The sequence below is a fragment of the Entelurus aequoreus genome, linkage group LG01 (assembly GCF_033978785.1).
Source record: "Entelurus aequoreus isolate RoL-2023_Sb linkage group LG01, RoL_Eaeq_v1.1, whole genome shotgun sequence".
Lineage (NCBI taxonomy): Eukaryota > Metazoa > Chordata > Actinopteri > Syngnathiformes > Syngnathidae > Entelurus > Entelurus aequoreus.
In genome coordinates, this window is record NC_084731.1 from 53,465,541 (window position 1) to 53,489,259 (window position 23,719).

Sequence of the window (23,719 nt, forward strand, 5' to 3'; positions counted from 1 at the left end):
AGCTAAGAAAAAAGTATAAATTAGCCTCTTAAAAACATAGCGGCTTATAGTCAGGAAAATACGGTATTTTTATCCATCTATCCATTTTCTACCGTTTGTCCCTTTCGGGGTCAATGCACACATATTAAACGTGCCATTTTAATGTTGATGATGTACATTTATTAGAAAAAAATGACATTCATAGCAAGCAGAATTTGTTTTGCTTATTTCAACTATTCTCCCTAAAATATGGATTGAGGATATACAGTGAAGTGTGTTTAGCCGATCACTCGATTAATCGAACAAACGAATTGATAAATTATTAAAATAGTCAATAGCTGCAGCTCTATTATTATTATTTTTTTAGAATTAAAGACTGAGTGAGTACTCTGCAAACAAAAGGTTGTGCTTGGAGAAAAAGTATCTTTCAATACAGAAATGTCCTGCAGTTGTGTGTTTGACTCCCATTGATTCATTCTTCCCCCCACTCCAGTTCGTCAGGGCAGGTTGTGTCAGGTGATGCGTGTGCAGGCGCCACCACCCGCACAATTACATTTGCACACGGTGAGTGTCAGCTCAACCAGATTGCACTCAACCCATCTGGATCCGTGTTGTACGCCGCTGCGGGGAACACTGTTCGCATCTGGGACCTCAACAGGTAGGATTATTCAATTCCTCCAGTATCATACTTCTTTCATACTTGGATGTTTTATTTATCCTTCTTTGTCTACACCACTTGTGTCAAACTCAAGGCCCGGGGGCCAGATAGCCACACTGTTTTACGTGTGTGTGTGTGTGTGTGTGTGTGTGTGTGTGTGTGTGTGTGTGTGTGTGTGTGTGTGTGTGTGTGTGTGTGTGTGTGTGTGTGTGTGTGTGTGTGTGTGTGTGTGTGTGTGTGTGTGTGTGTGTGTGTGTGTGTGTGTACAGTCGTGGTCAAAAGTTTACATACCGTGAAAATTATGGTCTTGCCTAGGGTTAATTTTTTCTTTTCAATGATTCCCACCAAACCTTCTCAAATCTGGTTTAAATCACTGGACTCACACATCAATCAGTTTCTTTGTAAAAGTAAACCAGCACGAATCAGCCTTAAAACTTTACGAAAACCCAAAGAATATGGGGGTCTAGAACTCCCAAAGTTTTCCTATTACTTCCTTGCAGATAAACTACAATATATATTAAAATGGATCAATCCCACTTTCTTAGATAATTTATGGTTGGAGATTGAACAATCACTCAGCCAGATGATTCCAATTTCTAACTTGCCCTTTATTAGCCAAATTCTCCTAAAACAGAACTGCTTTAAAAGTATTAATATACGCACTACCTTAACAGCTTGGTGGGAATTTTTGAAAATAACTGGGTCCCCGCTCACTCCCTGCCAATTTACGCCTATTTGGAATAATCCTGATTTTCTGTTTGACAAGAAACTATTGAACTTTCCAACATGGTATGATAAGGGAGTCAGATGCCTTGGGGATATCATCAATGGAAACAGTTGTATCTCCTTTAAAAGTTTAATAAGTCAATATGCAATACATCGTAACAAATTCCTAGAATATATACAAATACAATCTGTAACCAGCGCAAGATTCAACAAAACAACGTGGGAAAGTAATCCCACGACCGTTAAATTCTTCAAAACATCTGCCCCCAAAGCTTTATCTAAAGTATATGCTTTATTATCAAAAATAGATAACACAATAGGTATCCCAACTTCCAAATGGCACTCAGACGTGTCCACAAGCTGTGACCCAGAATTCTGGAAACAAATATGCCTCAATACTTCTCGTTTGATTAAGAATCCAAATTTACAACTGATTCAGCTCAAAATACTTTACAGAATACATTACACTGGTCTAAGAATGTATAAAATGGGTTTAGCTGACTCAAACATTTGTGTACACTGCTCAGATAATAAGGTAGATAACTACTTACATTCAATGTGGTCCTGTGTTCTCGTGAATAACTTTTGGCGTGAAGTGTGCGAGAACCTGTCATTAGCCTTAGAGATTCCTATACCCATCTCCCGCGCACTCTGCCTGTTGGGTGATCTCTCCGCAACTGATCTTGATATAAACAAAACATACCTCCTTATCAACGCATTAGGCATCGCCAAGAAAACTATTCTTATGAATTGGAAATCAAAAAATAATTTATGTATAAACCTTTACAAAAACATTGTATTAGATTATGTAGTTATGGAAATAATGTCTGCTGAATCAGAACAACAACTGACAGAATTCCGATCTCTTTGGGCACCGCTAATTAATTTCCTGACCTGACTCCCATGGGGGCCAGGGTTGTGGCTCTGCCCCTAGGGTCTTGCTCCGTGGGTGGGGGGTCCTGGGTGCCGCGGGTTCGGGTGGGCCTAGGGTGTGTTCCCTGGTTCCGGCCTGGCGGGCTGATCCTTGGGTGGTCTAGCGGTTGGGGGTGGATGGGGGTGCCTGGGCGGGGGTTGAGGTGCGGGTGGGGCTGCGGGCGGCCGCCTTGGGTCGGGCGGGGGGCTGTCCCTCTCGTGAGTGGTTGGGCGGGGTGGGGGGATTGGGGGTGGGGGGTTTGGCGCTGTCGGGCGGGGGTCAGCTCGTGCCCCTCTGGCCTCGGGTCTCCTTGGGCTTCCTCCTTCCCCTGGGGCGCTGGGCGGGGTCTGCCCTGGGTCGCCCTGCGCTGTGGCTGTGCGGGCCCGCCTGGTGCCGGGTTGGGGGGGCTGCTTGCCTCCCTTGTTGGGGCCCCGGCGGTGCTGCCCAACTGCCCTGCGAAAGTCCCCATCCTGTTTTTGTCCGCCCTTATTTATTTTTTATTTTTTTAAATTATCTATTTTATTATTATTTTATTCTGTTAAATTATATGTGTGTATATAAGGGTGCGTGTGTGTGTGTGTACGTTTGTGTGTATATATGGTGAAATCTGTGTGTATGTACAGTATGTAGGTACGTATATATGTGTCGCTGCCCCGGTGTGCATTGCTGATCGCAGCACCGGGTCTGCTGATGTGCCATGGCATGCCAGCTGTGGGCGCGGGGCTGGGCCCTATGGCCTTTTGCCGGATGGGATGCCTGATGGGTGGTGAGCGGGGGGGGCCTGGATGTGCGGGATGGGTTGCGGGGTTTGGTGGCGCTGGGCACTCTTGGCGAAATATATATATATCTTTTTTTTTTGAAAGAGAGAGGGGTTGGCAGAACGGATGTAGTTGGGATCTACGGGTATGCTTGGGGGAGGTCGGATTGGTGGTAGGTCTACTGCGCGCTGGGTTGCAGGTCGTTCCCTCCCCTAACCGGGGAGGATGTGTACCGCTCGCCTCTCGGTGGCGTTCCTTGGCGCTGTCTGCGGCTGTATGGGGCTGTGGCACTGGGCGTGGTCGGCGGTGCGTTGGGGTGTTTGGTTGGCCGAGGTGGATGTTCGGTGGATCGATTGGCTGGGCTGTGAATGAGTTGGGGTCAGTGGGTTGGCGGCCTCGGTGGTAGCTGGGGATGTGCGTTGTTGTGGTTTGCGGGGACGGTCGCTCTTTCGTTTCGGCGGCCATAGGTGTCTTTACTGCAAACGGGCGGTAGTGGTGATGGTTGCTGTGGTTCTACCAGCGGTTGGCATTGCTGTGTTGGGTTGGAGTGGTTGGGGAACTGTGAGTGGTGTCTGTGCGCTTGTGGGGTTGTGGGAGCTGGCTGGTGTTGGCTTGCTGGCTGGTTTCTGTACTGACATGCAGACGGGATACATTGGCTTCCTCCCCCGTTGAGGGGCTCCGTCCCCTAGCCGGGACTCGTATGGGCATGTTGCTGTGTGGATGGCCGGGATGCGGTGTTTGCATTGGGCATGAATGCTGTGCAGTTTTTCTGCGTTCGATTGCTGGTATGGATTTTGCAGAGTTGGGTTGGGGCGGGCGAAGGCTGGTTTTGTTTGGCAGGGGGTGGACTCGCGTGGCGTCATGTAAAGTGGTGTGGTGCGCCTGCGGGTCATGGGCTGTGAGGGTGGCCGGCCTTCTAGCCGTAGTTCCTGGTTGTCGCCTGCATGGACTGGGAGCGGGGTATGTCCGGGCCCTTTGCTCCTCCTACTTATAGCACACACACTCACACACTTATTAGACTTTGGTGGATTGTCCTACAGGGAGGCATGGCGGGGGGATGAGGATGCCTCCTATGGGGCTCCAGTCCTCCTGTCTTGTCCCCTGCTCGTCCATCCCTCAATCTTAGCTGCATATTAGACACTCAGGATTTGGGGGACTCAGCTTTGTTGGGACCCACCATGACCTTGATGTCCCCCGATTTTAATCGCATTATTAGTTCCCACAAGGATACATATCTCACTCACGCTACAGTACACGCATCAATAGGGACTGGAGGTTGGCTGTAACAGCTCACCTCCTAATAACTACACAGTAGACACTTTGGGGGCCTTGTACACATGCATGGGGGGGTTGGGGTTCGGGAGTACGACGCACCCCTCATTGCCTCTTCGGCCGGCGTGGGTTGCGGGGACTGCGGTCTGGTGGCCTGCCATTCCCGGGCAGAGACCTCGCTGTGGGTGCGAGGCTTTTATTCATTTATTTATTTTTTTTGTATTTTTATTTATTTTTTATTTTTATTTTTTTAAATTATTTTATAAATGTATTTATTTATTTCTGTGTGGCGTCGCGCGGGTTTCGCTTCCTGTTGAAGTGAAGTGAAGTGAATTATATTTATATAGCGCTTTTTCTCAAGTGACTCAAAGCGCTTTACATTGTGAAACCCAATATCTAAGTTACATTTAAACCAGTGTGGGTGGCACTGGGAGCAGGTGGGTAAAGTGTCTTGCCCAAGGGACACAACGGCAGTGACTAGGATGGCGGAAGCGGGGATCGAACCTGCAACCCTCAAGTTGATGGCACGGCCGCTCTACCAACCGAGCTATACCGTCCCATGTTGGGTGGGGTCCATGCCCGTGTGGCCCGACCTTGCGCTGTGGGGTCTGTGTTGGTGACTTGATGCGGTGGCGGCGGGGCCCCCTTGTCTGGTCTAGATGCTGTGTCTCGGTTGTTTGGGCGGTGGTGTGTTTGTGCGGGTTTGGGTTGGGGGGGGGGCGGGGTCTTTGTTAGTATATTGGCTTTTGGGCTGACTGGTGGGCTGGCACTGGCTGGTCTCTGTGATCCTGTTGGCGTGTGACCACAGTTTTTTCGATCGCTTTGATTTGATTGAGTGGTGCTGGCTGTCTGGGGGTATTGCAGCTGCTGTTTCTCCTGCCGTTTGTTTGTGGTGTGGGCGCCCGTGGCTGCTGGGTCCGGTGCAGGGGGGTGGCCGATGTTGTGACTTGTGGCAGCGCGTGCACGTAGTGGTTATCGGGGGTGGCGAACTTGCCGGCTTCATATTCGTTTAATGTTGTCTCGGTTGGCTTGTCGAGTAGGAATGGTGTCCTCGGATTAAAGGCCTCACCTTTTCTCCTCCAAACATATTGCTGGGTATTGTGGCCAAACCGCTCAATTTTTGTTTCATCTGACCACAGAACTTTCCTCCAGAAGGTCTTATCTTCGTCCATGTGATGTCAGATGAAACAAAAATGTAGCTGTTTGGCCACAATACCCAGCAATATGTTTGGAGGAGAAAAGGTGAGGCCTTTAATCCGAGGAACACCATGCCTACCGTCAAGCATGGGGGTGGTAGTTTTATGTTCTGGGCCTGTTTTGCTGCCAATGGAACTGGTGCTTTACAGAGAGTAAATGAGACAATGGAAAAAGAGGATTACCTCCAAATTCTTCAGGACAACGTAAAATCATCAGCCCGGAGGTTGGGTCTTGGGCGCAGTTGGGTGTTCCAACAGGACAATGACCCCAAACACACATCAAAAGTGGTAAAGGAATGGCTAAATCAGGCTAGAATTAAGAGTTTAGAATGTCATTCCCAAAGTCCAAACTTAAACATGTGGACAATGCTGAAGAAACAAGTCCATGTCAGAAAACCAATAAATTTAGCTGAACTTCACCCATTTTGTCAAGAGGAGTGGTCAAAAATTCTACCAGAAGCTTGCCAGAAGCTTGCGGATGGCTACCAAAAGCGCATTATTACAGTGAAACTTGCCAAGGGACATGTAACCAAATATTAACATTGCTGTATGTATACTTTTGACCTAGCAGATTTGGTCACATTTTCAGTAGACCCATAATAAATTCATAAAAGAACCAAACTTCATGAATGTTTTTTGTGACCAACAAGTATGTGCTCCAATCACTCTATCACAAAAAAATAAGAGTTGTAGAAATTATTGGAAACTCAAGACAGCCATGACATTATGCTCTTTACAAGTGTATGTAAACTTTTGATCGCGACTGTATATATATATATATATATGTGTGTGTGTGTGTGTGTGTGTGTGTGTATATATATATATATATATATATATATATATATATATATATATATATATATATATATATATATATATATATATATATATATATATATATATATATATATATATATATATATATATATTTCTGGGGGTACGCTCTGGGCCTGCTTGTGAGGCGGGGGTCGGCGCCTCAGGCTACTGCATCCGGGCTGCGTGTCTGGAGCTCCTGGGTCCCACCGTCCATCCCTTCCGGGTGCCCGTCTTGGTTGGGCCCTGCTGGGTCTAGTCCCCGCGTCTATTGTGGTAGCTTGGTGCTGCAAGGTATTCCGAGGTGCTGCAAGTCGGCCAGCTGATGGGGTAGTGACCTTGTGTGTCAGCGTGTCTGTGATCTTCTTTTAATTCTCTTTTTTATGTTTAAAAAAAAATAAAAATAAATATATGTTATTATTATTTTATTTTTTCCCCCCTCCCTCGGGGGGGGATTCGACAGGGCGGTTGTTGGTTGTTCCATTCCATCTCCATCGCTGGGGTCCCTGCGGGTGGGCTGGGCGGTCCTAAGGCGGCCGACTTGGGTGGGGTGGCCTGGGGCAGGCTGCGCCGTGCTCTCCGGGGGGTGGGTGGTAGGCTCGTGGGGGCTTGGTTGCTGGTGGGGCAGGGGCGGTCTTCCCGTTCGGTTGCGGGGAGTCTCTGGGCCCCTCGGGTGGGGCGTCCCGCCTTTCTGCCCGTGTGGGGTGTGGTCTCTCGCTGGCTTGAGGGCTGGCTGTCCCCTGCCTGGCGCTTCTGTCTGCAGCCTGCTGCTGGCTCTTCTGGGCGGCACGATGGGCCGGGCTCTGGGGTTCCTGTCGCTGTCCGGCCTGGCTGCGTGGGGCGGGTGGTCCCTTGTTCCCTGGGCGCCACACCTGCTGTTTGTGGTTTGGGTTCTCTGGGTGGCTGGGGCCGTACTCTGGCTCCCACACACACTGGTAGTCAAATACGTATATTGTACATACAAATACACATATATACTCACATACACACCAATCACCACTCACATTCATACATACATACATACATACATACATAGGTACCTACTCTCCCACATACATACACAAATACAGTACATACCTACATTCTCAAAGTCCGTACATCCATACGCACATTCACTGTACAAACATACATATACACATACATGTACATACACATTCACTGTACAAACATACATATATACATACTGTACATATACATTCACTGTACAAACATACATATACACATACTGTACATATACAAGTACATATACATACATACACTCACGTTTCATCAAACATAAATTAATGTTGTTACCCTAGGGTAAACTGGGTAACACATGGCACACTGACAAAGCTTAACCTATTGTTACTATAACAATATACAAGGCTTATCTTTCTTCCCCTCCATTTTTCTGCTTTCTTTTGTATCTCTAGTTATCATTACATATACAGTTGTGCTCATAAGTTTACATAACCTGGGAGAGTTTATGATTTCTTGGCCATTCTTCAGAGAATATGAATGACAACACAAAAAAATTTCTTCCGCTCATGCTTAATGGTTGTGTGAAGCTATGTATTGGCAAACAACTGTGTTTACTCTTTTTAAATCAAAATGACAAAAGAAAGTACCCAAATGACCCTGATCAAAAGTTTATACACCCCAGTGACTTTGATCTGATAACATGCACAAAAGTTGACACAAACAGGTTTGAATGGCTAATAAAGGTTCCAATCCTCACCTGTGACATGTTTGTTTGTAATTAATGTGTGTGTATAAAAGGTCAGTGAGTTTCTGGGCTTCTGACAGGCCATTGCATCTTTCATCCAGTGCTGCACAGATGTTTCTGGATTCTGAGCCTTGTCGAAGCAACATAATTGTCAAAGGATCAGCGAGAAAAGGTAATTGAACTGCATAAAACAGGAAAGGGGTATAAAAAGGGGTATAAAAAGATATCCAAAGAATTGAGAATGCCAATCAGCAGTGTTCAAACGCTGATTAAGAAGTGGAAAATGAGGGATTCAGGTAGACCAGCAAAGATTTCAGCCACAACTGCCAGGAAAATTGTTCGAGATGCAAAGAAAAATGCACAAATAACTTCAGCTGAAATACAGGACTCTCTGAAAAATTGTGGTGTGGCTGTTTCAAGATGCACAATAATGAGGCACTTGAAGAAAAATGGGCTGCATGGTCGAGTCGCCAGAAGAAAGCCATCACTCCAAATTACTTTGTTCCAGAAGTTTTGAGGCTTGTCTCTGTGCTGTTTGGCGTAATGTAAGCGGGATACTTTGTGACATTTGCGCAGAAATGGCTTTCTTCTGGCGACTCTGCCATGCAGCCCATTTTTCTTCAAGTGCCTCCTTATTGTGCATCTTGAAACAGCCACATCACAATTTTTCAGAGAGTCCTGTAGTTCAGCTGAAGTTATTTGTGGATTTTTCTTTGCATCTCGAACAATTTTCCTGGCAGTTGTAGCTGAAATCCTTGCTGGTCTACCTGAATCCCTCATTTTCCACTTCTTAATCAGCATTTGAACACTGCTGATTGGCATTCTCAATTCCTTGGATATCTTTGTATACCCCTTTCCTGTTTTATGCAGTTCAATTACCTTTTCTCGCAAATCCTTTGACAATTCTTTTGCCTTCCCCATGACTTAGAATCCAGAAACATCTTGTGCAGCACTGGATGAAAGATGCAATGGTCTGTCAGAAGCCCAGAAACTCACTGACCTTTTATACACTTACATTAATTACAGACAAACAGGTCACAGGTGAGGGTTGAAACCTTGATTAGCCATTCAAACCTGTTTGTGTCAACTTTTGTTCATGTTATCAGATCAAAGTCACTGGGGATGTAAACTTTTGATCAGGGTCATTTGGGTACTTTCTTTTTTCATTTTGATTTAAAAAGAGTAAACACAGTTGTTTGCCAATAAATAGCTTCACACAACCATTAAGCATGAGTGGAAGAAAGGTTTTTGTGTTATCATTCATATTCTCTGAAGAATGGCCAAGAAATCATAAATTCTCCCAGGGTATGTAAACTTATGAGCATGACTGTATGTATTGTTGCATTGGAACAACTGTATTGTTGATAATAGAGGTAAATTATTGGTGTTATTCATTATCAATAGCGCTATTTCTATTGGTATTTGGGCGGCATGGCGTAGTGGGTAGAGCGGCCGTGCCAGAAACCTGAGGGTTGCAGGTTCGCTCCCCGCCTCTTACCATCCAAAATCGCTGCCGTTGTGTCCTTGGGCAGGACACTTCACCCTTGCCCCCGGTGCCGCTCACACCGGAGAATGAATGATGAATGAATGAGTTGTAAAAATGAATGATGGGTTCTCACTAGAAAAGCGCTATATAAATCTAATCCATTAGTATTATTATTATTTGTATTGCTCTATTTGTAGTGTAATAATGCTCATTGTCATTTCTGTATTATTAGTTATTTCACTAACTGCTTCTTTGCTATCACTTTTACCATCATATTTGTACAAACACCGTTTCTATATGAGTTGGGAAATTGAGTTAGATGTAAATATAAAAGGAATACAATGATTTGCAAATCCTTTTCAACCCATATTCAATTGAATGCACTACAAAGACAAGATATTTGATGTTGAAACTCATAAACTTTTTTTTTTTTTTTCAAATAATAATTAACTTATAATTTCATGGCTGCAACACGTGCCAAAGTAGTTGGGAAAGGGCATGTTCACCACTGTGTTACATGGCCTTTCCTTTTAACAACACTCAGTAAACGTTTGGGAACTGAGGAGACACATTTTTGAAGGTCTGGACTACAGGCAGGCCAGTCTAGTACCCGCACTCTTTTACTATGAACCCACATTGATGTAACACGTGGCTTGGCATTGTCTTGCTGAAATAAGCAGGGGCATCCATGGTAACGTTGCTTGGATGGCAACATATGTTGCTCCAAAACCTGTATGTATCTTTCAGCATTAATGGCGTCTTCACAGATGTGTAAGTTACCCATGTCTTGGTCACTAATACACCCCCATACCATCACAGATGCTGGCTTTTCAACTTTGCGCCTATAACAATCCGGATGGTTCTTTTCCTCTTTGGTCCGGAGGACACAACGTCCACAGTTTCCAAAAACAATTTGAAATGTGGACTCGTCAGACCACAGAACACTTTTCCACTTTGTATCAGTCCATCTTAGATGAGCTCAGGCCCAGCGAAGCCGACGGCGTTGCTGGGTGTTGTTGATAAACGGTTTTCGCCTTGCATAGGAGAGTTTTAACTTGCACTTACAGATGTAGCGACCAACTGTAGTTACTGACAGTGGGTTTCTGAAGTGTTCCTGAGCCCATGTGGTGATATCCTTTAGACACTGATGTCGCTTGTTGATGCAGTACAGCCTGAGGGATCGAAGGTCACAGGCTTAGCTGCTTACGTGCAGTGATTTCTCCAGATTCTCTGAACCCTTTGATGATATTACGGACCGTAGATGGTGAAATCCCTAAATTCCTTGCAATATCTGGTTGAGAAAGGTTTTTCTTAAACTGTTCAACAATTTGCTCACGCATTTGTTGAAAAAGTGGTGACCCTCGCCCCATCCTTGTTTGTGAATGACTGAGCATTTCATGGAATCTACTTTTATACCCAATCATGGCACCCACCTGTTCCCAATTTGCCTGTTCACCTGTGGGATGTTCCAAATAAGTGTTTGATGAGCATTCCTCAACTTTATTAGTTTTTATTGCCACCTTTCCCAACTTCTTTGTCACGTGTTGCTGGCATCAAATTCTAAAGTTAATGATTATTTGCAAAAAAAAAAGTGTTTATCAGTTTGAACATCAAATATGTTGTCTTTGTAGCATATTCAACTGAATATGGGTTGAAAATTATTTGCAAATCATTGTATTCCGTTTATATTTACATCTAACACAATTTCCCAACTCATATGGAAATGGGGTTTGTACATATCGTATTTGGTGATGTTGCTCTATTTTTGTTGTTGTGTTTGCTGTTGTTGTTTTTGTCTCTCTGTTTTATCCCCCTCTTGTCCCCACAATTGCCCCCTCTGTCTTCCTTTTTTTCTCTTTCTATCCCCTCCTGCTCCGGCCCGGCTGCACCAAATGATAATATAAATACATTTAATAAAGTCAAATACAAATAAGGCAACAAGAGAAGTATCCCACACTTCTCTTTTGTAAAGTAAATTGTACAGCCGATATGGGCATCTACATCAACAATATGATTTGCCTGAGAAGCTCGACAGGACAAAAAAACAAACAAACAAACAAAAAAAGTTTACATACACTTGTAAAGAACATAATGTCATGGCTGTCTTGAGTTTCCAATAATTTCTACAACTGTTTGTTTTTTTGTGATAGAGTGATTGGAGCACATAATTGTTGGTCACAAAAAACATTCATGAAGTTTGGTTCTTTTATGAATTTATTATGGGTCTACTGAAAATGTGACCAAATCTGCTGGGTCAAAAGTATACATACAGCAATGTTAATATTTGGTTACATGTCCTTTGGCAAGTTTCACGGCAATAAGACGCTTTTGGTAGCCATCCACAAGCTTCTGGCAAGCTTCTGGTAGAATTTTTGACTACTCCTCTTGACAAAATTGGTGAAGTTCAGCTAAATTTGTTGGTTTTCTGACATGGACTTGTTTCTTCAGCAGTGTCAGTGCAGTGTCAATACAGCTAGTGAGTGTGCCATGCACTCACTGGGGCTTCATTTACCCACCACTAGTAAATATATAGGGCTACATAATCATTACACTGACTACTCTAAAGTGTAGCCATGTTTAATTTCTGTAGTGTCATCCCTTGAAAGGATATTCTGTAATAAAAATGGGTGTTGAAAAATGAAAGGTGTGCTTACTTTTGTGAGATCTTGTAGATCAGACTTTCATTGCAGGCATCAAGTTTCAGATAAGCATCAAGAAGACAAATTGCACAATGTCGTTGAGGTAAAGCTTTTATTTTGCAAGTTGTCACAGACTTCAGTTTTATTGTTTTTCGAGGGACATAGTGAAACCAGGCAGAAAAGCCCCTGCCCATTTATTGAGGCGTAGGAGTTCTGCCAAAATGAAAAGGCGTTTATTAAAGTGGCTGTTAGTATCATGCTTCGGCTCAGCAGGTTCATTTGTGAAGTGGAAAGTCTTCATCCAGTGGAACAGTTTTTTGATTCTCGCTTTGTGTGCAGGATGCAAGCAATGGGCAAGCTGACAGGCCACATTGGTTCCGTCATGTGTCTGACAGTGGGACAGTCTCTCCAGGGCAAAGACCAAGTCATCACTGGCTCCAAAGACCACTACGTCAAGGTAGCCATCACGAAAATACACATTCAATAAGAGCCGAAGTAAACATACTTGATGGTATCTTTTGACAGGTGTTTGACGTAGCAGAGGGAACGCTGGGTAATGTTGGCCCAGCTCACAACTTAGAGCCGCCACATTACGACGGCATCGAGTGTTTGGCAGTGCAGGGGGACGTGCTGTTCAGCGGCTCGAGAGACAACGGCATCAAGAAGTGGGATCTGCAGCAGCAGGAGCTCACTCAGGTGTGTATGCCTATGTTTTACAGCCTTTTGTTTAATTTATATATACATATATATGTGTGTGTTTGTGTGTGCGTGTGTGTGTGTATATATATATATATATATATATATATATATATACACATTGGTCTAAAAAAATTGGCCGGGGGCCAAAAGTCGACTGCATATAAAATAACTATATATATACACTACCATTCAAAAGTTTGGGGTCACCCAAACAATTTTTTGGAATAACCTTCATTTCTAAGAACAAGAATAGACTGTCGAGTTTCAGATGAAAGTTCTCTTTTTCTGGCCATTTTGAACATTTAATTGACCCCACAAATGTGATGCTCCAGAAACTCAATCTGCTCAAAGGAAAGTCAGTTTTGTAGCTTCTGTAACAAGCTAAACTGTTTTCAGATGTGTGAACATGATTGCACAAGGGTTTTCTAATCATCAATTAGCCTTCTGAGCCAATGAGCAAACACATTGTACCATTAGAACACTGGAGTGATACTTGCTGGAAATGGGCCTCTATACACCTATGTAGATATTGCCCCAAAAACCAGACATTTGCAACTATCCATCCATCCATCCATCTTCTTCCGCTTATCCGAGGTCGGGTCGCGGGGGTAGCAGCCTAAGCAGGGAAGCCCAGACTTTCCTCTCCCCAGCCACTTCGTCCAGCTCCTCCCGGGGGATCCCGAGGCGTTCCCAGGCCAGCCGGGAGACATAGTCTTCCCAACGTGTCCTGGGTCTTCCCCGTGGCCTCCTACCGGTTGGACGTGCCCTAAACACCTCCCTAGGGAGGCGTTCGGGTGGCATCCTGACCAGATGCCAGAACCACCTCATCTGGCTCCTCTCGATGTGGAGGAGCAGCGGCTTTACTTTGAGCTCCCCCCGGATGGCAGAGCTTCTCACCCTATCTCTAAGGGAGAGCCCCGCCACCCGGCGGAGGAAACTCATTTCGGCCGCCTGTACCCGTGATCTTGTCCTTTCGGTCATAACCCAAAGCTCATGACCATAGGTGAGGATGGGAACGTAGATCGACCGGTAAATTGAGAGCTTTGCCTTCCGGCTCAGCTCCTTCTTCACCACAACGGATCGATACAGCGTCCGCATTACTGAAGACGCCGCACCGATCCGCCTGTCGATCTCACGATCCACTCTTCCCCCACTCGTGAACAAGACTCCTAGGTACTTGAACTCCTCCACTTGGGGCAGAGTCTCCTCCCCAACCCGGAGATGGCACTCCACCCTTTTCCGGGCGAGAACCATGGACTCGGACTTGGAGGTGCTGATTCTCATCCCAGTCGCTTCACACTCGGCTGCGAACCGATCCAGCGAGAGCTGAAGATCCTGGCCGGATGAAGCCATCAGGACCACATCATCCGCAAAAAGCAGAGACCTAATCCTGCAGCCACCAAACCGGATCCTCTCAACGCCTTGACTGCGCCTAGAAATTCTGTCCATAAAAGTTATGAACAGAATCGGTGACAAAGGGCAGCCTTGGCGGAGTCCAACCCTCACTGGAAACGTGTCTGATTTACTGCCGGCAATGCGGACCAAGCTCTGACACTGATCGTACAGGGAGCGGACCGCCACAATCAGACAGTCCGATACCCCATACTCTCTGAGCACTCCCCACAGGACCTCCCGAGGGACACGGTCGAATGCCTTATCCAAGTCCACAAAGCACATGTAGACTGGTTGGGCAAACTCCCATGCACCCTCAAGGATCCTGCCGAGAGTATAGAGCTGGTCCACAGTTCCACGACCAGGACGAAAACCACACTGTTCGTCCTGAATCCGAGGTTCGACTATCCGGCGTAGCCTCCTCTCCAGCACACCTGAATAGACCTTACCGGGAAGGCTGAGGAGTGTGATCCCACAATAGTTAGAACACACCCTTCGGCTCCCCTTCTTAAAGAGAGGAACCACCACCCCGGTCTGCCAATCCAGAGGTACCGCCCCCGATGTCCACGCGATGCTTCAGAGTCTTGTCAACCAAGACAGCCCCACAGCATCCAGAGCCTTAAGGAACTCCGGGCGGATCTCATCCACCCCCGGGGCCTTGCCACCGAGGAACTTTTTAACTACATCAGCAACCTCAGCCCCAGAAATAAGAGAGCCACCACAGAATCCCCAGGCACTGCTTCCTCATAGGAAGACGTGTTGGTGGGATTGAGGAGGTCTTCGAAGTATTCCCTCCACCGATCCACAACATCCGCAGTCGAGGTCAGCAGAACACCACCCGCACCATACACGGTGTTGACAGTGCACTGCTTCACCCTCCTGAGGCGGCGGATGGTGGTCCAGAATCGCTTCGAAGCCGTCCGGAAGTCGTTTTCCATGGCTTCCCCGAACTCCTCCCATGTTCGAGTTTTTGCCTCCGCGACCGCCGAAGCCGCACACCGCTTGGCCTGTCGGTACCTGTCCGCTGCCTCCGGAGTCCTATGAGCCAAAAGAACCCGATAGGACTCCTTCTTCAGCTTGACGGCATCCCTCACCGCCGGTGTCCACCAACGGGTTCTAGGATTACCGCCACGACAGGCACCAACTACCTTGCGGCCACAGCTCCAATCAGCCGCCTCGACAATAGAGGCGCGGAACATGGTCCACTCGGACTCAATGTCCAGCACCTCCCTCGTGACATGTTCAAAGTTCTTCCGGAGGTGGGAATTGAAACTCTCTCTGACAGGTGACTCTGCCAGACGTTCCCAGCAGACCCTCACAATGCGTTTGGGCCTGCCAGGTCTGTCCGGCATCCTCCCCCACCATCGCAGCCAACTCACCACCAGGTGGTGATCGGTAGAAAGCTCCGCCCCTCTCTTCACCCGAGTGTCCAAAACATGAGGCCGCAAATCCGATGACACAACTACAAAGTCGATCATGGAACTGCGGCCTAGGGTGTCCTGGTGCCAAGTGCACATATGGACACCCTTATGTTTGAACATGGTGTTTGTTATGGACAATCTGTGACGAGCACAAAAGTCCAATAACAAAACACCACTCGGGTTCAGATCCGGGCGGCCATTCTTCCCAATCACGCCTCTCCAGGTTTCACTGTCGTTGCCAACATGAGCGTTGAAGTCACCCAGTAGGACAAGGGAATCACCCGGGGGAGCACTTTCCAGCACTCCCTCGAGCGCATCCAAAAAGGGTGGGTACTCTGAACTGCTGTTTGGTGCGTAAGCACAAACAACAGTCAGGACCCGCCCCCCCACCCGAAGGCGGAGGGAGGCTACCCTCTCGTCCACCGGGTTGAACTCCAACGTGCAGGCTTTGAGCCGGGTGAAACAAGAATTGCCACCCCAGCTCGTCGCCTCTCACTGCGTGCAACGCCAGTGTAGAAGAGAGTCCAGCCCCTCTCGAGAGAACTGGTTCCAGAACCCTTGCTGTGCGTCGAGGTGAGTCCGACTATATCTAGCCGGAACTTCTCTACCTCGCGCACTAGCTCAGGCTCCTTCCCCCCCCAGCGAGGGGGCGTTCCACGTCCCAAGAGCTAGCTTCTGTAGCCGAGGATCGGACCGCCAAGTGCCCTGCCTTCGGCTTCCGCCCAGCTCACAATGCACCCGACCTCTACGGCCCCTCCCATGAGTGGTGAACCCATTGGAGGGGTGACCCACGTTGCCTCTTCGGGCTGTGCCCGGCCGGGCCCCATGGGGACAGGCCCGGCCACCAGGCGCTCGCCATCATGCCCCAACTCCGGGCCTGGCTCCAGAGGGGGGCCCCGGTGACCCGCGTCCGGGCGAGGGAAATCTGAGTCTTTGTTGTTTCATTCCCATAGAAGTCTTCGAGCTGCTCTTTGTCTGATCCCTCACCTAGGACCTGTTTGTCTTGGGAGACCCTACCAGGGGGCATGAAAGCCCCCGGACAACATAGCTCCTAGGATCATTGGGACACGCAAACTCCTCTACCACGGTAAGGTGGCAGCTCAGAGAACTAGAATAGTCATTTACCACATTAGCAATGTATAGAGTGTATTTCTTTAAAGTTAAGACTAGTTTAAAGTTATCTTCATTGAAAAGTACAGTGCTTTTCCTTCAATAATAAGGACATTTCAATGTGACCCCAAACTTTTGAACGGTAGTGTGTATATATATATATATATATATATATATATATATATATATATATATATATATATATATATATATATATATATATATATATATATACATATATATATATATATATGTGTGTATTTATATCAACCATATATATGTATATATGTGTGTATATTGTACAGATATGGTGTGGTTTCTGCTGTGCAAGTATGCCTGACGCTCCTACAGCGCCTAGGGTCAGCTGCAGGGTCAACAGCCCGGGGAAAACCGCTCATTGGAGTTTCGCTCTCTTTAACCTTGAACGCCTCCTGGTGGCGGAGCGGTGGCAGGAACGTCTCCCTGCCACCCCCTGCAGCCGACCCATCTTATTGCCTCGACCCCCAGTACTTATCCCTCCTTCTCAGCCACAACCAGAAGCTTCCCTTTTCTGCTTCCTCAGCAAGGGCCTTGGTTTCCCTTTGGAGCTTAGCCCCAGTCGTTCCCACATCTCGGAGCAGCCTTCTTGTTGATATGCCGACGAAGCCCCGACAGCCTCTCTGCACTCAGCAGCCAGATCTGCATACTTAGCTGTTTGCGTTTGTAGGCTGCCTGGATTCCCTCCTCCCATGGGATGGTGAACTCTATCAGCATGGCAGACTTGGTAGCAACAGACCACAGCACGATGTCTGGGCGGAGTGAAGTGGTGGTGATCTAACGGGGGAACTGGAGCTGTTTGCCAATGTCGGCCATCATACTCCAGTTCCTTGCCAGAGAGAGGACACTGCGGGGGCCTCGTCGGCTCGTGTCTCCTTTGCCTTCCCCTGGCCTCACAAACATGACAGGAAGCTGCTTGGCTATGGGCTGGCTGTTGGCCTTTTGTCTACTGCTCTCCAGGACTTCGGCCAGTTTCACCAGGACTTGATCATGCCGCCATCTGTAGCGACCCTGTGTCAGTGCGATCTTGCAGCCTGATAGCAAGTGCTGCAGGCTGGCATTGGTAGCACCACTCAAGGGACAGCTCTCCTCCTGGCCGAACCACTGGTGGAGGTTTCTAGGGCATGGCAAGGTGTCATAGGTTTCCCTGAGTAGGAAGCTGAGTCTGGCTTGTGGCATCTTCCATAGGTCGGCCCAGCTGATGGTTCTCCTGATGGTACCTTCCCAAGTGGTCCATCTTCCTTGGCGACCTTGAGACACGGCCTTGATGGTATATTGCTCCTGGTTCGCCCTTGAGACCTGTTTTACGACCATAGCTCTGCGTTCCCTCTTTGTGGCCTTGGACCAGCGGCGGAGAATCTCCCCAGCCAAACCCTCCCTACTTGCACCCTGCCAACTATCTCCTGGTGTTGGAGCCTGCCAATGGCCTTGACGACCTCTAGCCCTGCTTGCCAATTCCGGCCTGTTCGGATTCTTCCAGCTCAAGAACCAATTTGGCCTTCTCCTGCTTATAGCCCAGGGTGATGGACTGGATCGGCAGATGCAGCGAAGTTGCCCCAAATAAGTGTCGGAGAAGCAAAGCGGTAGGCCCAGCCACTTTCGGATGTAGGAGTTGGCTAGTCTGTCCAACCCGTTGGCTGTTGAGGATGGAATCTCGCACATCTTCAGTGGCCACATAACCCTTTGGTACAGTGTGAAGTTGTAGCACCACAACTTGTACTTTCCGGGGAGCTGGCTCTTGTTGATACTGGCTAGGTCTTCTGAGAGTTATTTCCGTGCTGCCTTGACTGTGTGCTTGTCCGACAGGTCCGCATTGTACTGCCTCCCTAGGCTTTGGATGGACTGGTTGACCAGTAGAGGGATTTGCTCACCTCCTGCAACAAAGATGGTATTGTCGTTCCTAGTGCCTTTGCGCAAGGAGAGGCTTCGTGACTTGGAGGGTTTTATCTTCATCCGTGCCCATGTCACTAGCTCATCCAGCCTCTTCAGACACCTTCTCGTGCATGGGGCTGTTTGCAGTACCACAGTGACATCGTCCATGTAGCTTCGGAGTGGTGGAAGCATCTGCTCTGTCTGCAGCCTTATTCCTTCTACGGTCTGACGGGCTCCGCGGAGGATGATTCCGAAAGCTGCGACAAAGAGGACTGGGGAGATGAAACACCCAATGGCGATGCCTACTTCCAGACGCTGCCTTCCTGTTGTAAAATCTTGGAGGCTGAAACACATCTAGAAGTCCCTGAAGTAGCTGGTTACCAGGTTGATGATGGAAACAGGGACGTGGAAGAACTCCAATGCAAACTGGATGACTTTGTGAGGGACAGAACCATAAGTGTTGGCAAGGTCAAGCCACACCACGTGGAGGTCGCTCTTCTCCTGCTTGGCCCTCTGGATCTCTCCCCAAATCATTGAAGAATGCTCCACGCATCCTGGAAAACCTGGTACTCCTGCTTTCTGGCAGCTGGTATCAATATAGCCATTCTCTGTGAGAATAGAAGATCTTTCCCTTGACATTCAACAGAGCAATGCTCCTGAATTGACTGATGTTATGGGACTCCAGTTCTTTCGGAATAAACATCGCCACAGCTCTCCGCCAACGGAGTGAGTAGATTCTTCCATGCTGTGCTCATTAGCTTCCACAAGCATTTCAGCACTTGGGGGCAGTTCTTGTATAGCTTGTAGGGGATTCCGTTAGGCCCAGGAGCTGATGCTGACCTCGCTTTCTTGACGACTGCTCCTACCTCGCTAAGCCGAGGAGGGGAGCTGTCAAACTACGTGGTTGGAGGAGGTGGAGGAGGGGCGTATCCTGTTCAACCTAACGGATCCTTCCTCTTTGAGTCGCTGTATTGGCCCCTGATGTACTGCTCAAGCTCCTCCTTGGTGGATAGCATTTTCCCGCTTCTTTTCTCCTCCAGAAGCTGACGGGCGTGCTTGAAAGGATTCCTCATGAAGCCAGCTCTTTCTTTCTCCTTTCTTTTCCTGCGTCTGCAAATACGTTCTGCTCTTCGCATGCTGTCCAACTTCTGTCTCACCTCGTCCCATAACACCTTCAGGCCTTCTCTCTCCTCCGCCGATGTTTTCCTCCATCTCCTGCGGAACTGGCGCAGAACTTACACCAGGGCGTCAATCTCGGCCTCCCTCCTGCCCTTTCTTGGGGGGAGATTGTGCTGCTTCTTAGTGAGACTACCGAATCTAGCTTTGCACTCATCGTACATGATGTCCCCAAGAAGGTAGAGTTTCTTATCCACTTTACCACATAGCGAGTGCTCCAGCAGTAGACTGAGGTCTGAGTCCAGTTTCTGCCATGTCTTCACATCCCTTGCTCTAGGCCACTTGATGGTGCACTTTCTTCCCTCTTTTCTGTTTGCTGGGTGACTGGCAGGTCCATCTTCGGCTTGCTCACATGCCAGGGGGGTATTGCTCCACTCAGGGGGTTCTTCCTCTACCATCCGCATGTCAACAATGTTTGGACCCTCGGCTCTGTGCTTCTCTCCCCGGCTGGGGGTTGCTTGTCTTATCTGCCGGAGCAGTGCAAGGATGTTGTATGCCTTTCTTCTCTGTATATATGTGTGTATGTATATATATATATTAACTAAGGCTCTAAATCTTTGGGTGTCCCACGATTCGATTCAATATCAATTCTTGGGGTCACGATTCGATTCAAAATCGATTTTTTTTTTTCAATTCAACACGATTCTCAATTCAAAAACGATTTTTTTCCCGATTCAAAACGATTCTTTATTCATTCAATACATAGGATTTCAGCAGGATCTACCCCAGTCTGCTGACATGCAAGCAGAGTAGTAGATTTTTGTAAAAAGCTTTTATAATTGTAAAGGACAATGTTTTATCAACTGATTAAAATAATGTACATTTGTTTTAACTATTAAATGAACCAAAAATATGACTTATTTTATCTTTGTGAAAATATTGGACACAGTGTGTTGTCAAGTTTATGAGATGTGATGCAAGTGTAAGCCACTGTGACACTATTGTTCATTTTTTTTATTTTTATAAATGTCTAATGATAATGTCAATGAGGGATTTTTAATCACTGCTATGTTGAAATTGTTACTAATGTTGATACTGTTGTTGATAATATTCATTTTTGTTTCACTACTTTTGGTTTGTTCTGTGTCGTGTTTGTGTCTCCTCTCAATTGCTCTGTTTATTGCAGTTCTGAGTGTTGCTGGGTCGGGTTTGGTTTTGGAATTGGATGCATTGTTATGGTATTGCTGTGTATTGTTTTGTTGGCTTGATTAATTTTTAAAAAATACATACAAAAATAAATAAATAATTTAAATAAATAAATGTTAAAAAAAAATCGATTTTTGAAAAATGAGACTTGATTCTGAATCGCACAACGTGAGAATCGTGATTCGAATTCGAATCGATTTTTTCCAACACCCCTAATATATATATATATATATATATATATATATATATATATACATATATATATATATATACAAAGCCCGTTTCCATATGAGTTGGGAAATTGTGTTAGATGTAAATATAAACGGAATACAATGATTTGCGAATCATTTTCAACCCATATTCAGTTCAATATGCTACAAAGACAACATATTTAACGTTCAAACTGATAAACATATTTTTTTTTGCAAATAATCATTAACTTTAGAATTTGATGCCAGCAACACGTGACAAAAAAGTTGGGAAAGGTGGCAATAAATACTGATAAAGTTGAGGAATGCTCATCAAACACTTATTTGGAACACCCCACAGGTGAACAGGCAAATTGGGAACAGGTGGGTGCCATGATTGGGTAAAAAAGTAGATTCCATGAAATGCTCAGTCATTCACAAACAAGGATGGGGCGAGGGTCACCACTTTGTCAACAAATGCGTGAGCAAATTGTTGAACAGTTTAAGAAAAATCTTTCTCAACCAGCTATTGCAAGGAATTTAGGGATTTCACCATCTAAGACCCAGCCCCAAGTGGAGGAGTTCAAGTACCTCGGAGTCTTGTTCACGAGTGAGGGAAGAGTGGATCATGAGATCGACAGGCGGATCGGTGCGGCGTCTTCAGTAATGCGGACGCTGTATCGATCCGTTGTGGTGAAGAAGGAGCTGAGCCGGAAGGCAAAGCTCTCAATTTACCGGTTGATCTGCGTTCCCATCCTCACCTATGGTCATGAGCTTTGGGTTATGACCGAAAGGACAAGATCACGGGTACAAGCGGCCGAAATGAGTTTCCTCCGCCGGGTGGCGGGGCTCTCCCTTAGAGATAGGGTGAGAAGCTCTGCCATCAGGGGGAGGCTCAAAGTAAAGCTGGCTCCTCCACATCGAGAGGAGCCAGGTGAGGTGGTTCGGGCATCTGGTCAGGATGCCACCCGAACGCCTCCCTAGGGAGTAGTTTAGGGCACGTCCGACCGGTAGGAGGCCACGGGGAAGACCCAGGACACGTTGGGAAGACTATGTCTCCCGGCTGGCCTGGGAACGCCTCGGGATCCCCCGGGAGGAGCTGGACGAAGTGGCTGGGGAGAGGGAAGTCTCGGTTTCCCTGCTTAGGCTGCTGCCCCCGCGACCCGACCTCGGATAAGCGGAAGAAGATGGATGGACCATCTACGATCCGTAATTACATCAAAGGGTTCAGAGAATCTGGAGAAATCACTGCACGTAAGCAGCTAAGCCCGTGACCTTCGATCCCTCACGCTGTACTGCATCAACAAGCGACATCAGTGTGTAAGGGATATCACCACATGGGCTCAGGAACACTTCAGAAACCCACTGTCAGTAACTACAGTTGGTCGTTGCATCTGTAAGTGCAAGTTAAAACTCTCCTATGCAAGGCGAAAACCGTTTATCAACAACACCCAGAAACGCCGTCGGCTTCGCTGGGCCTGAGCTCATCTAAGATGGACTGATACAAAGTGGAAAAGTGTTCTGTGGTCTGACGAGTCCACATTTCAAATTGTTTTTGGAAACTGTGGACGTCGTGTCCTCCGGACCAAAGAGGAAAAGAGCCATCCGGATTGTTATAGGCGCAAAGTTGAAAAGCCAGCATCTGTGATGGTATGGGGGTGTATTAGTGCCCAAGACATGGGTAACTTACACATCTGTGAAGGCGCCATTAATGCTCAAAGGTACATACAGGTTTTGGAGCAACATATGTCGCCATCCAGGCAACGTTACCATGGACGCCCCTGCTTATTTCAGCAAGACAATGCAAAGCCACGTGTTACATCAACGTGGCTTCATAGTAAAAGAGTGCGGGTACTAGACTGGCCTGCCTGTAGTCCAGACCTGTCTCCCATTGAAAATGTGTGGCGCATTATGAAGCCTAAAATACCACAACGGAGACCCCCGGACTGTTGAACAACTTAAGCTGTACATCAAGCAAGAATGGGAAATAATTCCACCTGAGAAGCTTCAAAAATGTGTCTCCTCAGTTCCCAAACTTTTACTGAGTCTTGTTAAAAGGAAAGGCCATGTAACACAGTGGTGAACATGCCCTTTCTTAACTACTTTGGCACGTGTTGCAGCCATGAAATTCTAAGTCAATTATTACTTGCAAAAAAAAAATTAAGTTTATGAGTTTGAACCTTAAATATGTTGTCTTTGATGTGCATTCAATTGAATATGGGTTGAAAAGGATTTGCAAATCATTGTATTTCGTTTATATTTACATCTAACACAATTTCCCAACTCATATGGAAACAGGGTTCGTACATAAAATTACATATTGTTATGAAGGTGTCGGTTACTACATTATATACAAACCCCGTTTCCATATGAGTTGGGAAATTGTGTTAGGTGTAAATGTAAAGGATTTGCAAATCATTGTATTCCGTTTATATTTACATCTAACACAATTTCCCAACTCGTATGGAAACGGGGTTTGTATATATACTTGCAGTGTGTATATTGTACATATTACATAATGTTATGAAAGTGTC

The 23,719-nt window shown here is 46.6% G+C and overlaps 1 protein-coding gene across 1 annotated transcript in view; it reads left to right on the plus strand.

Moving 5' to 3' along the window:
• kif21b (kinesin family member 21B) overlaps positions 1 to 23,719 on the plus strand; it is a 403,877-nt gene that overhangs the window by 313,610 nt on the left and 66,548 nt on the right. Inside the window, exons 30-32 of the mRNA XM_062054694.1 lie at positions 473 to 637; positions 12,485 to 12,602; positions 12,671 to 12,841. Of these exons, the coding sequence (XP_061910678.1) occupies positions 473 to 637; positions 12,485 to 12,602; positions 12,671 to 12,841 (454 nt within the window). The remainder of the gene's footprint in view (positions 1 to 472; positions 638 to 12,484; positions 12,603 to 12,670; positions 12,842 to 23,719) is intronic.